The following is a 17,323-nucleotide window of genomic DNA, read 5'->3' as shown; positions in this document are numbered from 1 at the left end:
GTGTACAGGTCTCAATAGCAGTATCCATCTGTCATCTTCTTGGCTGGTCGTGTGCTGGAAATCTACTGATCGTCCTGCCAAGAGATGAGCTTTTGTGTTTTCTGTCCTCATACAGGACTGCTCTGCCAATGCTGGTCGCTGGCACTCTCCTGCATCTGTCATACTATGACATCTGTCATACGCTCCTCGTGAGATCCTCTCCACAGACTCTTCTCTGTTACCAGCCCCCAATTCTGTAACACTTTATTTTAAAAAATATTCATCTGTGTCTCTGCCTTCCTACTGACTGTCTAATTTTCATACCACTAAGAGCCATGAGAACAACTTAAGTGTGGACTGATCTGGGGGGGAAATTCCCAGCACAGAAATTTCCAGTTAGTTCCCCCCGATCAAATTGGTTCTTATAAATAATGCTCATGAATCTGAACTGTAACTAACCTGATAGCTACAGTTATCGGCTATCAGATAATCTGATTTTTGTCACTCAGTGTAAGTGGTTTAAGCCATCCTTTTTGCAAGCGTGCCATCTGGAACGAACAAACGTCCTCCCCACGCAGGCTGTGAACGGCATATTCCTGCTGCCCCTGTTAAGTGACGGGTCCTCCTTCTGTGGCCTTTGATCGAACTTTGACACCACATGAATGTCCCCAGCTCGGCTCCATGAACAGGCTGCGTTACGGGGTGGGGGGACCAGCTGGTGCTGGGCTGAGGAATGGCCTGGACCCCAGCTGGTGGGAAGACGTGACCCTCTTATGCTCCAGGGGCTGATAACACCAGGACCTGGGGATCCGGCCGTGTACCTTAGTCACAACTGCAGCAGAGTCACTTGGGGATGCGTTATCATCTCCCTCTAAGCTTTTTTCCAGTAATTCTCTCCCCTCAGTTTCTGGAGGTAGCTGTAGGAGATTTTGGCATGGCAGTAATGTGGCTCCTCCGCAGTGAACCGTAGCAACCTGAACATTATTTTTTCCATTTTCCCAATCTGGGATTGCTTTTTCCTGCCAACTGCTTCAAGCAGACCATGGATGAAGATTAATTTTCTACACTAATTTAAACTGTGACAGCAGTACCATGGAAATGTTCATCCAATTTGGAAAAATTGCCAGCGTACAAGTGCAGAAGATAACCCAAAGTTAGACATTCTGTTCTCCGGAGCCAAAACAGCTCCTTTGTGCTCTTGAACAGCCAGAGGATTTCATTTTGTTTATTTTTAACTCTCACTGAAGCCAATCAATGGAAGTTTCATCTCCGGTCATGCTGCCAGTGGGGATAAAATGTAAAGCTGTAAATCTCTCTTCAAAGTGGGATTTACATCCTTACGTACTTTACCAAATCACTCCAATGGATCCTATCTGACATACATTTATCCACAACGGTTAATAAGTTATTTGTTTTTTCAGCACAGATTACATTCCTTCTGTGGACATGACATCAACTAAGTAGCCTGTAATTAATCTGCCAACACTTTTCTTTTGTTTGCTCTCCCTTTCTCAAAGGAATAGACCTGTTTGAGAAATGCAGAGTTAGGTTTTTCATTCCTGCTGGCTGATTCCTCTGAGCAGAGGAGTAATATTCTTTGGTAAGGTTAGAAGAACCATTCTTTGTGTTATTGTGTTATTCTACATGTTAGGTGATTAGTTTGGCTATAGGTGGAGAGAAGGACCCTTAGACTCATGCCAATTAAGAAGACTGAAGGGCGAGATGGAGCCCAGAGGCAGACAAACCATTCCCAAGAGCTCTTGTTTCTGGTAGGTGCTTTGAGACCTGTGATTTCCAACTGTTGACCCAGTTTTGGGATGGTACATATCAGAGTAGAAGACAATTTGGAGAAAAATCCTGCTTTAAAGATATTTTCCATTATGTGGCATAAAAAATTCTACAAACTTGGTCAAATGTACCAAGTAGCTGGTCTTGTGTGGCAGTTTGTATGCATGACATTATTATCGGGCCACTAGATCAGAGGCATCTTTTTCCACTGAGTAGTAACCATGAGCATACTTTAAAGCGAGCAAACACCACAAATGAATGCCCCTGGCATGAGTCACTCCCTGAGCCCTTCTCAGGGCCTCCAACAGAGTCCAGGCAGAGGAGCTCTGACCTTCCCTAGTGGAAACTGTCTGATAAAGCCTGCAAGAGGGAGAGCAGATAAAATGGGAGGCAGAGAAGAGGGAGAAGAAGTAGGGGTAAGGAGGAAAAAAAAAAAAAGACATAAGTAGAACTACCCAACACTTGAAGTAAAAGGGGTGATTAGTTAGTGACCACATGCAGTAGTCTACATGAGACCTGGGAGTGTGGTTTAAGTGCTGCATCTGTTTTTCTGCAGAATTGCACTTAGAAACATTCCCAGAGCAATGTCTTTCATCAGAAAAATCTTCAAAAAGCTCAGGCTCCACATGGATGCCAGCATCACATCTTGCTAGTGTGCATGTGCAACGTGTGCACTTCCTCCTCTTCTGTTTTTGAGTAGCAGAAAAGTATCGTGACAGTCTGAATTTGCCAACAAACAGCTATTCAGCTGCTCCAGCATTTCACATTCTACATGCAGTGAAGTCCCATCCCTTGTCAGTTGTTCTTTAATCTTAGCGAAGAGATTGTTTTTTCTTCTTTTTTTTTTTTTTTTTAACTTTCCCATCTTATTATCTATACTGAGCTCTTTCTTCTACTGCTTCCTTGTTTATGGAAGGATTTGGTCTTAAAATCCAGCATTCCCTGTGGTCTGAATTGCTTCATGCTGCCTGTTTGTTGCTTAGTGCTATTTGCTAATCACACTTCTTGTTATAGGTCTCACCTATTACTAGGTGGCTGCTGTCAGAAGCCAGCTGTGCTGTTTGGAACAGGTTATTAACAGTTTCAGTTTGGGACAAATACCCTCTTAACTTTAAAAATAAGATTTCCAAAACATTTTCACTTGTCTTTACAGTCATTAAATATACTTACAAGTTAAAGTACAAGATCAAAATATACATGTTTATCTATTTTCCCCAGGAGATTTTTATTTTAAACACAAAAACTGCATGTATGTTTGCAGCTCAAATACTGGAATTATTCTAATACATGACAATCCATAAGAGATTTGCAATAGAAATAAACAAATCTCTTCTCAGTGTTCATAATTAGATTAAAAAGAAGATGTGAAATGATGATGTGTAATTTAAATCTTCCAAATCTTTTTGGATTCACTAATTGGGAGTGTTGTAATGTAGGAAAAAACATAGTGTTTATAAATTTGCAGTGTTTCTTTACAGACCCTTTTTTTCTAACAAACAGGGTTGATTCATTACCATATGACAGCTGCTTTCGTGGGCTTCAAAAAATGAGCAGAAGTCTTCAGGATAATTCCAAGGATATGTATCAGTGCAGCAAAAGCCGATGATAACTTAAATCCCTGTTGCCAAGGATATATGGGTGTATAAGCTAAAACGTGTGAATTTTCCAGGTCAGGCTGAAGTTGTAGTTACACTGTGCAACGAAGGATGGGGGAGGCCTGAATTCACTCGGGCAAGTGTTGTTCAAATAGGGAAATGCAGCAGGGGGCAAGAGGCAAGTCCCAGCAGCAATTAGCCACGCTGTGGCTTTATAGCCATATAGTTGGCCCATGCTAGAAGCCCTGCCCTTCTGCAAAGCTGCTCTTCCCAGAGGCAGTCCTGCTTTCAGCTCCAGCGCTAGCTCATCCGGTATCTTTGCATCGCATCCCCTTGCACAGTGCAAGCCCGGCCTTTGCCAAGCGGAGGAGGAACTCCTCGCACGTCCCAGTTCTTCCATCCCCGAGCCTCTGTGCCGAAACTTATCCAGCACCATAAACTATGCAGATGCAGAAAGAACATCAGCCATCGGTTAGGTGGGAGGGAGCCGCTGCAGCTGGTGGTTCAGTAGGTGGCATCGTTCTCTTAGAGATTGCATGAATGCAACGCTCAGCTCCCCACCAGCCATCCCGGAGCACCCAGCTGCGCTTGTTTTGCTGAGGGTGTGACAATAATCGAGAGGTCTGGCTTCCTGCAGTTATTAATGGTGATTTCTGGGACCGTTCTTTCAGTCTGATTTCAATTCACTTTAATGGCTTCCAGAGAGCAACTGTGCTCTTCCCAAAACTCCCTCAAGACTCTTCATGGACACAGGACTGTCTGCCGCAGTCTGTCCTGAGCTGCACAGCAGTTATGGTTTCAGTCCTCTGCCTTACGAGCAGTGAGGAAAGTGAGGTCAGCTTTAAATGAACTCTGTGACAAACGTTCCTTAACTTCAGAAAGAACAAGGCTGAGGCGGCACTCATGTACCAAATTGAGAAGATCTGCAAAAGTTTGTGGGAGTTTCTGGTTGACAGGTGCTTTACAGATCTGTTTTACTAATATTAACAGATTTTTACATAAACATAAGACTTTTCCCCCAAGCTGTCAGTTTATCACTTTTCATGTCACTAGTACTTTGTCATTTTAACACCGTATTATAATAATTTGGTTATACACAAAGTCTTCCCTTCAGCATTCACTAGGAAATGCCTAAATGCACTGTGCAAGAAAAAATGTATTTTATATGACAATATTATACCTTACATTTTAATACCAATACCAAAAGAATATGTTCATTTAAAAATAAAAATTAGTGAAAAATATTTACGGAAGACAGAAGTAGAGATTGGTCATCTCAAAATTCCAGATCTTACTGCTCCCAAATGTTATGAGACTTCAAAATTTACCTCCAAACTTTACAAATGGCCCACCACTCTGTTGTGGTGCCCCAAGACTGACATCAGGTCACCCCATGTCCCTAAGGGTACAGATTAGGTTAAAAGGGTCCATCTGGTGAGAAGAAGATGATAAGATGGAAGCCTTTCCAGCAATATCTGCAATGCAAGCACGTCTGTGATAACCCCACTCCTGGGAGATGAGCAGTCCTGTTAAACAATTTGGCTGCCCCATGTGAGCTAGTGATAGGTTCCTGTCTTGCTGACTCCTGAGCAGGGCACACAATGTAATTGTAAAAGGAGATTAGGTTAGAAAGAGATGCAGGTTAGTAATTAAAAAGTCCATCAAAAGATAAGTGCTCTATCACAGTCTCTGCACTCAGGTCAACACATCATCCATTTGTTACACAAAGAATACTTCTCCAAGTCATCAGTACTGATGACATGCAGGCAAGAACCCCTTGAGAAAACATGTGCTCATCCAGCAAATGTTCATTTTGAAAAAAATGAAGGAAAAAGTGAAAAAATAAATATGCTCTTTCCGTACAGAATCATGATGCACAACTGGAGATGCAGCAGTAGAGGGCTGGCCAAGAGGTAGAAAAGACTTCTGCGGCCTGAGGTGGACTATCCCTCCATGCCTTTGAATGGAGAGGGTAATTACACCATTATTCTGGATGACTTTTATGAGGTTGCACATGATGGAAAGAGGCAATGGCTTCCTGAATCCAATTTTCTTCCCACGCAAGGGTAAACAATCTGTCCGTAAATATTGCTGTGGCTTAGTAATATATACATTTATTCCTCTATCTGGAGTGCGAAAACATCATGCTGCTTCATTACAGAAATCCATAAACTCGTGTAAAGTTTCTTAAAGAGTGTCTTGGAGAGCTGGTGGCTTGGAATAAACAAGCAGTTTTGTCAAAGGAAAACAAAACATACCAACTCTAACTTTGCACAGATGATTTTGCAGCAATGAGGCCTATTTCTTTGCTGAATGGGGTTATAAATTCTCTCTGAGCTATTCTGCTTCCAGCTACTCCATCTGTAATCATTCTCATGTGGTTTCTAACAGAAATGCACACATATAAACATGAAAATACTTCCTGTCCATGTTGAGAGGAAGGTTTCTTGGGATTTATTTGACAGACAACATATCATGAAACCCTCTAAGTAGTAATTAACTAGCATGTTTTGGACAAACTTTTCAAGCAAAAGCATCTGTGCATAAAGCAAAGTAAAACATTTCTTATTTCATATTAAATATGATTTGGCTCAGATGTGAAGCTTTGGCCCTATACCCAGGGCTTTTTTTATCTGAGGACAGGGGAAGGAGAAAAAGAAAGATGGGGAAAGTTTTTTTGTAAACATTGCTCTCTGACTTCCTCCGAAACAGTTGCTTTGGCTGGACTCATTTGACCAGAGCAGCCATTTACATTGTACAACAGCCACCTCTGAAGCAGATATTTATAAGAATTGGTTCTAAAGGGCAGTTGATCTCATCTGGAAGAACATCTAACACAGGTCAGGCAGGTGAAAGTGCCTGCTGCTCTCCTGAGCGTGAAGGAAGCTTCATCCAGGTGGAGGTCAGCTCCCTCCCCAGCACCCTCCTGCTGTAATGCTTCTCCACATGCCTGGTCTTGGAGCTCTCTCTTCAGCCTGGACCCAAAACTGTCAAGTGGGCTTCTTAGTATGAAGAAATTAACTGCAAGGATCCTTAGTGGGATGAAAGAGGGACAGAACAAGAGAGAACATGATAGAGGGCTTTAAAATCCTGAGTGGTAGAGGAGGTAAAGGAGGAACAACTGCTCACTGTCTTAGCAAAGGAACTAGGGACCATTCAATGAAATAGCTAGTGATAGGTTTCAAAGCAAACCAAAGAATGTATTTCTTCACAGAACACGTAGATTAGCTGTGGGACTGCTTACCACAGGACATGGCGGGTGCTAAAAGTCAACATGGATTCAAATGCAAGCTAGAAAAATCAGTGGAAGAAAAGACATGACCAGCAATTCAAGTCCTTGACATTAAAATTTCTGACAGTTTGGAGAATATTCTGGGCAAGCCATGACTGTATGCTTGCACAATTCTTTCTTCATTTCTATCATTCTTCTGTCTTGCACTTCTTTTTCTTCATCATTCGTCACTTGCTGTGATCTGGATGGACCTTTCACCTGATCCAGTAGGGCTATCCCTACATGCACGTGCTTAGCTGCAGCCTGATGAAAGCTAATCCCTACTTCTTTCTCCAGTGTTTATCTTGTATGCAACATTTGCCTGCTTCTCACCACAGAATTACTATTATTATTCCTGTTCCTTCACTACTAGGAAAAAGCTCCCTCTTCTCCTGAAGGCTGTCCTTTCATCTAGTCAGTGTAAGGCGTGTCTTCATGTTAAGGGGTTAAAGAGAAAACTGAATTCTCAATGGATTTAGTTGTAATACTTCCTAACCGTTTCCATCAATCTCTCTCCCTTGATAGTCAGAGTGTGTGTGATCTACTGTTCTTCAGGGCCAAATATTACCTACTTTTCTGAAGTTACCTCAGAGATGACTGGATCAGATGAGCCAAAGGTGTAGCTTGCACCTGCAGTTTATGAACTGAATTTTTAAAAGAAGCAGAAGACCTTGGGTGACTCACTTTGGAGACATCTGAAAAGCCTGGGGCTTAAAAACTCTTGGGCAGTCATTGTACAAAAACCCACATTTCTTCAGAAATTCTTGATAAAAGCTACTTCTTCCCATCCTATGTAAAGAAACATTAAAATATTTTGAAGAGTCTGCTTCAATAAAATCAGTATATATATTAACTTCCAGTAAATATTGTACAGGAAATAACACATATGTTACATTATTTTATTTTAAAGGAAATAAGGCCATTAAAAAAATTTATTATATGATCAGTGATATTTACATATCATCCAGTGCTCATTGTCATACATAGTACTAAAGGAAATAGCTGCCACCTGGTGCCTTGAGTCTCCAAAACAGGGCTCTGCTGAGATCTGGATTTCTGAAAGTTTTAAGCAAAAAAACACAGATAGGGTTTCTTACCAAATATTTCAGACAGTTTCTCACCAAATATTTTGCACACCAAAAATTGTATTTTCAGTCAACTCTACTCAGTACACTAATAATCACCCTAAAAACATTATGTTACCCCATCTTAATTTTACATTTTCCTCTGCAATCTCAGACTTCTTCGAAAAAAACCACATTGTCAAACTTGACAAGAAAACTTTGCAAAGAGAGAATTATTCTCAGCCTTTCCTGCATACAGAGTGAAGCAATCAGCCGGCTATCACTGTTTATGTACATAGGAATCTTCTGTTTTCCCCAGGTGATCTTCATAATATTGGCATAGTCAAGAACCTAACAGTATGGGAGGGCTGTTTGTAGGCTGGCTGCTTGCTTCGCCGCAGCTGAGCGTGGTTTAGGTTGCAGCTAATGGCTCCTCAAAGCACCGCAGCTGTGGGAGGAAATTCCACTCCTCTTGGCTGGGTGAATGACAGGAGAGCAAGGGAGTAAACACGAAATTAGTAAATGGGATTGCAGGCTGTTAAACTGTCTCCAAACCACGGAACGGTATCAGATTAGTCCAAGTCGGTGGTTGGTCTCAGACTGGAATCACTGAGGTGAAATGAACCTGGAGTAGATGATTGGCGCAAGAAGGCATGTGGTGCTTAAAACCTTATCTTTCAATTGGGTTGTCTCTGAACCTGATGCATCAGCCCTGTGCTACATCGAGGAGAGAATTCATGCTGAATTAAGAAAGGAAAGCCATGCAGTGACTCTATTTCAGCCTGCAGCTGTGCCAGTGTTTGTCCCATCACCAGGCCAGGGGCTGCGCGTTGGACAGAGGCTCCTGGTCAAGGAAATTCCTGTGGTTCAGCACTTTTACCTGTGAAATGGTCCAGCACTGGCTCTGGCATGCTCTCGCCATCTGCCTACTACTGTTCACTTTGTGGTTACTCTCCCTCCCTTTTTAAGTAAACAGAGAATAAGACCTGAATCCACTGACATTTTTTATGCGAGCTGTGTGAAAGACAAGGCTCCTTTTGCCCTCTCTCCCTTTCCTTCCCACATATTCCCATGGGCCTCCCATAAGGATTCCTGGTCGCGGTTTGGGTGTCTGAAATGTAAAGGTTGTTTCTGCAGAAGAATGATACGTAATGCGCACACAGCTGTGATGAAGAGGCTGGGGTAAACATTTCCAGGCATAAGCTGAAATTCCTGCAAATATATATTTTGTTTGTCAGTATTTCCACAATTTACTCCCTCATACAGTCATACACAAGTTTCATCCAAGAGAGTTTTAAATCTGTCTTAAGGTTTCCAACACCTTTTAAGATGTTTCAAATAACATGCCTGTTTGACAAATGGGAGATCTTCCAAAGACAAAGTTAAACGATTTGTCAAAACTCAAAATGTCAGTGACATGACCATGATTAAATTGCAGCAGTGATGACCCTAATTCCACTCAACTACTCATTGTCACCTGTCCCTGTCTATATCCTGTGTATTGATGCAATGTGAAGTCCTTCAGCGTAAAGGACTGGAGTTTTTATTGAAAAGCTAAAGTTTGAGAACACATCCTGAATGCTCACTACAACCATCAGCACTTACCATAGACATTTTTAATCTCTAGGGGTTTTTTGGTATTATCAAGCACATTTCTGTTCTAGAAGGAGTTAGAGAAAGGTACGTTAGAGCTGTCGCTAACAATGTATGTTTCTAACAAGGTATCAGCAAGGTATTTTCCCATGGGAACTCAAAAGTTTTATATAGCTGCCAGCCAAAATGCTGTTCAAACTCAAAGCTGTTATGTGTCGATTGTACCATTCCAGCCAGTGAAGAATATAAATAGCTCTTGGAAAAAGCAATTCGAAGCTTTCTGGAGACATAGAAAGATTTCTATTGAGTTCAGTCAGTTTTGGGTGAGACCTTTAAGAATGCAGAAATAATCAATTAATGAAATATTTAAGTTTGGTCATACAGGACTAAGCACATTTTGTCCCCTAAAAATGTACTAGACACTAAACATATCTAAGAGCTTGAGTTTAGACAGAAATAACTGCAGCAACATGAGAAAACTTGTGCATATGTTAAGAAAGAAAAGTTTCTACTGGAAGCTCAGGTAAATGTGGAATCAGCTGCAAAAATACAGAGTGATTATTGAAATTATGCAACTCCCCCCCCCCCCCCAAAAAAAAAAGCCAACCCCAAACAAACCCACCTTTGGGCCAAGATTAATTCCAAACTGTTTGAATATAAAGATACTTGCCTGTGTTTCTTCTTAGGCATATTTCTAAGCAATGTCTTTAAAAACTTATTATCCAAAACCAGATTAACCAGGATATAAAAAATAAGAAATGACATATGCTTATATTAACTGAATATGTTATAGCCATTGGCAAACTTATATGGTAATTATTTCTTCCAGAGAAGGTCATCCTGTATCATGTGCTTTATAATAGAGAGATGCTTATGTAATACAATTATCCAAACCACTTGGATGACACTGGCTAAGTCAGGACTAGGATTTCTTATCGATCAGTTCTGGATTATTTCTGCATAACAAGACTGTTATCACAAAATGCTGAAATGGTATTGGGAGAAAAGCCCAGCACCCAGGACTCCCTGACCCACTTAAGCACCCTAACTATGGGGCTACATAGCCACACTTTCTCCTGTTTTCTTTCTTTTCTCCTGGATTCTTGCATATTTGGTTTCACTGACAAGCAGACAGTGGAAAATGGTCCTTCCAAGCTAACTGAAAACCTTCTGTCTGGAGCTTTCATACGGCAGACAGGAGCTGTGGGTTTGAACCCTCTTGGTTTAGGACCCCCTCGAGCTCTGATCTCAGAGTCTCTGTGCAATGCTTTTATCACCAGACAACTATACAAACAGTGAGTGATGTCACCTCCTCCTCTGGCTGCATATTAAAGGATGATGTTAAAATGCTACATGGTTCTTAAATGCAGTTATAGAGGTTGTGAAAGAAGTTAGGAGCTTCTGTGTATTGGATTTTAGGCATCCTATAGGACTGAACCCTGCAACCATCTGATCTTCCAATCTTGCTTGCTGGTCTACTGATAAAAAGCCAGAACTACTTTTCACAGGGATCACTGTGTTCCAAAAAATGGAGGTCCTTCATACTTACTTTTTTTAGTAACTTGTGAGTGACAGTCTTGAACACTCTATAAACAGTAGTCCCAGAGCATCCTAACATACATTTTTCTCAATTCACAACAAACAAGCAATGAAATGCTCAAATGTAGTGCCTAGGAAGCAAAATGCATCAGTTGTCCTAGTGGATATTCTGCCTTGGGGATACCATGGACTTAAAAGATGCATATATTTTTGTCCTCCATGAATTATTTTAGACTGCATCCATTCTAATCAGGTTCTTAGATAAGACTAAATAGCGAGTTTCTGTCAATTTTTCCAGTTTCTGGTTTCACCCTTTGGCTTAGCAACTGGCTTCCATTTTATGTCTCTCGAGAGCATAACGTAATGCCCAAATAACTATGCCGGTTTATGTCCAAGGCATTTATCTGCTTCCATTAAACCATGTTGAGATTTAAAATTAACACAAGAGAAGGGAAAACTACTCTGATCCAGATTTTCATCATCTCAGCTACTTCGGTATAAATTCAGTGATTAAAATTCTAATGGAATTCTCTTTTCCTTGAGATTTTTGTAAACTGTTAACCATTTCAACATTGAACAGTTAAAAGCTGAGATAATTCAGGTTTTATCATATTTCTCCCTTTTGCCAAAATAGACTTAACTGAGAAAATATCAGAAAATTATTAGGGAAAGTAATGGCCTGAAACTCTGTTCTTGTCAAAAATAATTAAAACTAGTCTTACACAGGCAGAGTTGCAAGATTTGTAATTATAGAGTGGTTGAACAGTTATTCAAACTGTCATGGAAGCTGAAGGATCATTATTTAGACTTACAGTTGACAGATGATTAACTAACAGTAACAGAATCACATTCACTAAAAGTAAAATAGTTAATTTAGTTTAAAGGACTTTTGCTATACTAATGACGGGAAATACTTGGGGTCCCAGCCGGTGCCATATATTACACAAACTCCGAGTGCATTCTTCCATGTGTTGTTCATCACATTCATTCATCTTAACCTTTGTTTAATATCCTGTCCATATTTTCTTTATCTAACTCAGAACACTGCTAGACAAAGGTAGTAATTTTTGATTCTGCTCATTCTACGCTCATCATTTTTAATCACTATTCTGTTCATGTCAGGGAAAGCAAGATCAGGATATTTAAATATTTAAACACAAAAGTCTGTGGCAAGTAAGCTTGTAAAGTTGTCACTGATAGAACTGTTCAGACAAATAACCTTTGCCGGCAATAAAGTGACCCTAAGCCTTACACACATTTGGCAAACACTCTTTAGCCTTCCACTGTAGATATTTCCTTGTAAAACTTCCAAACCTTTTTAGCGGTCTCCCCAGTTCATACACCGCATACCTTGAATATTCCTATAGAAATCCATATGCATTAGGATTTAGCCAGTGGCTTCTCCAGAATTGCTCCTGTAGATACTCCTATCTCCCCTCACTTCTTGTTGAACTGTTGGTAAGTGAGAAAGCATCTTCTGAGGGTCCTTGGGGCCATTGACCCACGTATGAGTTTTGGATCCACAGAGCAGAGGGGAGTGTTCACCTCCTAAGAGGTAAAAGCCTCACCAGGAGGCTGTTCTCCTACCAGACAGATTTTGTTTCATACAGGAGTGAAGGGAATGAAGAAGTTCACTCCTATCAGCAAATCCTCCAGGAGACCTCCTGCAAATGACAGTAACCTCTATGCTGAAGTCATAATATTGAGGTAACTACAGTAGTCTTAGGCCACATTGATCTAAAAGAAGATCAGAGGTTTTGTCCTTTATTAATCAGCTCGTAGACCTGGAAGATGGACAGCTTTTTGGATTGTGTCTGCTGTCATTTCTTACCACTCCTGATGGACTTTGAAGCTGAAAGAAATGGACCAGTTTGGGGCTTAGCACTGCAAGAGTGCAATAAGATGGCTAAAACTTCACAAAGTGAACTTGATTGATTTTCAGAGTCATTTGTAGATCAGATTTAATTACTAATTATATTGCTTCATAATCAACTAATGAATACGTTTCAGTACATTTGAGAAACTAGTGCCTTTTTTAGTAACACAAAGATTTTTACTAGAAACCCTGTTATTAAACTAATGATCAGAGAGAGAGGATCTCAACTGTGGTGTTTTTCACAGTTTACATGCTTTAGCGGTGTGATTTACTGAGATTACATTGCAAAATATATTTATGATTTTTATCACAATATTTATTTGACGTTCTATATGCTGTCCTAATTTCACTAGATAAGTAGTCTGCCATAATCTGTTTACACCCTTTAAAGTTGACATAACTAATTAAATGCTTTTCAATACAAGGCTTTTTAGATTATGTAGTGGATGTGTGCATAGTATATTGCATTTACGAGCTCAAACATATGGTATTAATAAAGAGTGATGGCTCTGACAATTTGCTTTTCTAAATGATGAAACTTTTTTGATTAAGGGCTGAAGATGCCAAGGTACCATTCTGTAATCTAACAAACATGTGCACAGATGTACTCGAACACATGGTCATCAATGCATGTCTGTGAACTCACATAAGTATAATATGAATCACACTTGGAACTATCCCACAAAAGCCTGATCCAAAGTCTATTTAAATCTATAGAAAGATTTCCACTGATGTTGTTATGTTGTGGATGAGGTCCAAAAGGGATGATTACAGATGTTTCTTTGCAGAAGGCAGGTTATCAACTTCTTTAAAAACTGGTGAAATCCTTTCATGGCAAAACTTCCATTTACTTTATTGAGAACAGAATATTCCCTATGTATGTTTGGACAATCAGCTTTATGTGCTCTTTAATGACCAAGAAGCGATGCTGATTAATCTAGAAATTCCATCATGAATAATTGATCTTCAGCTGCATAAAGTATCTCTGCCAGTGCACTACAACTGATATTCTTACACGATATTGAGATATTTTAGGGAATGTACACTCATTCTTCATTCAGACATCTATTTTATCCTCAGTCCCTGCTGGGATTCACAGACCAAATGCTTCTTTGCCTTTTCACATGCAAGCTAATTAATATCAGCGCTGGTGCCATTAAAAATTGCATGATAGCTAGCATGCTTGCCTAAAGCAGTAGAAATCCTGGTTCAAATCCCTCCTCTGCCCTGTGTGGCCTGAACTTGCATCTCCCATGTCCTAGGAAGCGGCCTGGACTCCTATGAATGGGGATGATATATGATTAAAGCTGTCCTAATTTCTATCAGATGTTTAAGTATTCACTGAAGGGCTTATGGGAATGTAGGTCCTTCCTTCTCATGGCTGGGTGCCTCAGAAGCACAAAATTGGAGATTTATTTAGACTTTGGGTAATTTGTTCTCCACTTGCTTTCTTTCTCCCCAACTCAAAATAATTATTAGCTATTCTAGGGAGACCTCAGAAAGAGAAGTTTTTGGGTCATTTCTCATTCTGGCTTGGCGGTTTAGGCACTCCTCCAGGAGACATAGTTGAAGCACTCTTGACAGAGGAGAGCTGCAGAATAAGCAGCTACTGTCACTGCCAGATTGAACAAATTCAGGTATCAGCAATGAATGATCTCTGGCCGAAATCAAGCTGTCACCAGAGTCAGTAAGAAATGAGAAGAAATCATGTTTTCCTTCGTAATGAAAACAGGCACACAAATTGAAAAAAATTGAAAATGGAACTTCAAGCTAAGACTGTGTCATTTCCTAACTATTCTGCTCCTGCTTACTAATTTATTCTTTTTGTGTTAATTTTTAGGACAAGACCTTAAGGTTTTCTTTTCTGTAAATTTTATCAGCTGGCTTCTAAAAAATATAACCTTTTTTTTCTTTCCTGCAGGTCCTGTTGCCACCATATGATGATCCTGTGAATGGAGCTGCTAAAGATCCACCACCACCTTATGTGTCAGCATAAGTGAGAGAGTGCTGTGTACCTAGGGAGGATAGCTTTACTTTTCAGACATTGGAGCAATAGTTTGATAATTTTACTTCCAGGATATAACCTCTGTGGGTTATACATTGCTGTTTTGCTGACATATGGAAACCTAAATTGTATGACTAAAATTCCATAGATAGTTTTAATAATTTGCTGCAACTAGTGAACTAGTTTCAGAACAATTCTGGGTAGTGCTAAGGTTACAGTAGTCACTGAATAGCTTTTTCCACCATAACTGACGTGTAGTGCTAGAGAACATAGAACATCGCATTCTCAATCAGGTCCAGAGTGTAATTTTCTTTTTTAGTCCAAAAAAGTGTCATTTCACTTCATTCCTGTTCTGCAAGAATTTATTAAGTTATTATGCTATGAAGGGTGATGATTGCAAGAAGAAGAATGAGTCTTACACACTATTCTCATCAACCTGGCTAATGGGAAACAAATTTAATTGGGAAGAATAAGTATGAGAAATGAGAGTAGACAAAGCACTCTGTGATGTGTAACAAGCCTGAACCTGTGGTCTACATGGACTCACTTTGTCGCAGCCTGCAACCATTCTAATACTCAAAAAAAAAAAAGAGTTCTTACCAACTTCTGGTAATTTTCTTTTCATGCCTACAGACCTTTTTCCTCCCCACCAACTTCACAAACAGTATTTTGAGGTCACAAAATCCCTGCTTTTAAAGTCCCATGGTTAGGTGACAAAGCGGCGTCTTTCGCACTCAATATGCAAATGTTTTCCCATTGGAATGTGCCTGTAAATATCGCAATGTTCTGCTGAGCATGAACTAAATTATGCAGATCCTAAGATATATGTTCCCAACCTATGGGAAACTTATGCATGCAACTTCCTCGAGCATTAGCAGATATGTTTTGCGTGTTTCTGATACACATCAATGTTGGGATTTTAGATTCCTTTTATGACTGAACTGGTTGTGCTGAGAATCTTTCTCATGGGACTCATCCATTCATGAATGTTTGTGTGAGGTATTTTTTTTCTTACCCAGAGAAGTGCCTCCTGCACATGTAACTTTTTGTTGTTGATGAAGGTTCTACTTTTAATTGAAAAGGAACAGGAAAAGGGAATATAATGTGTGTCTCTACCTCTCATTGTTTTCCCCTGTGTTGTCTCCTCTGTATTAGGGGTGATTGAACAGGCTGAAGCTAGACTGATGCCATTGCACACCGCCCCAGGTAAAGGGCAGTGCAGGGCTGAGCCACAGTTTGGAGAGGCACCAGAAGAAACCAAGGTGCTGTCTCTCCTCTGACTGGGCTGGCATGTGAGTCCGCACCCTTGCTAAAGAGGACACTCGTTCTCACCCTCAGTGCATTGACTCCCTTCTGCACACTGAAGAAGAGTGGAGCTTTTCCTGCCTTTTTCTGGAAAAGACCTTTCCAGGGGAATACAGGACCAACAACTTCTTTACATGGAGGTTGCCACTGTGACCTGTTCTTGCAGAGGCCAGGGAAGGAATGGCCAGACTCTTTCTACCAGTCTCTTCCACACCCCTGGGAAAAGGCAAGTCCCCATCTGCTTGTTGGAATTTCACTTCGGGATTCATCTACTCAGAGATCAAACTAAGCAATGCTTTTTGACTGAAACAATCCTGACGTCCATCCATTGATCTTTGTTACGATCCTGTTGCTTCCTTCAGACTAAGGAATATAATAACTCACTACAGTTATCTTTGGGAATTAATCTGAATTTGGGGGTGAGGCTGATTGGCTGGGCTTCTGAGCTTCATTTTCTTCTATTCTTGACAGATTTGTGAAGGATTTTAAACAGTCATCATTTGAGAAAACCTGGTTGTAAATACATCACATCTGTGTATACAAACTTCTCTACAATAAAAGGGTGTTTCCTCAAGACTATGGAAATCATTTTTGCTTGTCTTCCAAACAAAATATACACATATTCCTGTCCAATCAATCTTACATGGCAGGATTTTGTCTGTAAATGACCTAAACCACAGTTTTTCAGTCCATTCACCAGTCCATTCACCAGCTTTCCCTCCATACTGTATAAATGGAGAATAGAACAGTAAACTCTATAATTTATTGTACAATAAAACCAAGAGATGATACAAGCTTTTGGTTCATTGTCCAGAACTGCAGGCAGTTTTCCAGGTCTGATGAAGTGTGTGATACAGAACAGGACTACACTGAGCTACACCAAAAGCTGGGGCTTTTTTTTCTCCACATCATTATAGGGATAATGTTGTGCTAATTCACATGAAATTTCTGTAGACTTTAGCTTGTCTTACTAACGAGTCAAGACTTCTTCACACACACCATACGTGCATAAGTGCGAGTACATGTATCCTGCCAGTACTTCTAATACCTTTTGGATTTTGTCCAACTTGAGTTAAAGAGGGCAGGGAGGTTATGGTATCAAAACCATGACATTCCTGCACATTCTGTAGATAGACAGCTGGGTCAGAGGGAGCAGATAATGTAATGTAAGTTCAGCTCTGCTGACATATCAGAGGACCCAAGTGGGAAAGGAGTTCCCCTGCTCCCAAAGAAAAATGAGATTCTCTGCGTTACATGAAGAGACATGAACTCCAGCTGAAGGCTTTATATCCTCAGTTGTTCAATTCA

At 40.3% G+C, this 17,323-nt stretch overlaps 1 protein-coding gene across 1 annotated transcript in view; it reads left to right on the top strand.

The window, feature by feature from the left end:
• LAPTM4B (lysosomal protein transmembrane 4 beta) overlaps positions 1–16,586 on the top strand; it is a 60,983-nt gene extending 44,397 nt beyond the window's left edge. Inside the window, exon 7 of the mRNA XM_075743657.1 lies at positions 14,627–16,586. Coding sequence (XP_075599772.1) covers positions 14,627–14,701 — 75 coding nt within the window. The 3' untranslated portion in view covers positions 14,702–16,586. The remainder of the gene's footprint in view (positions 1–14,626) is intronic.
• Positions 16,587–17,323: the final 737 nt, after the last annotated feature.

The sequence above is a fragment of the Balearica regulorum genome, chromosome 2, assembly GCF_011004875.1.
Source record: "Balearica regulorum gibbericeps isolate bBalReg1 chromosome 2, bBalReg1.pri, whole genome shotgun sequence".
Classification (NCBI taxonomy): Eukaryota; Metazoa; Chordata; class Aves; order Gruiformes; family Gruidae; genus Balearica; species Balearica regulorum.
Note: the sequence above shows the minus strand (reverse complement) of the source record. Positions and strands in the feature narration are given on the sequence as shown.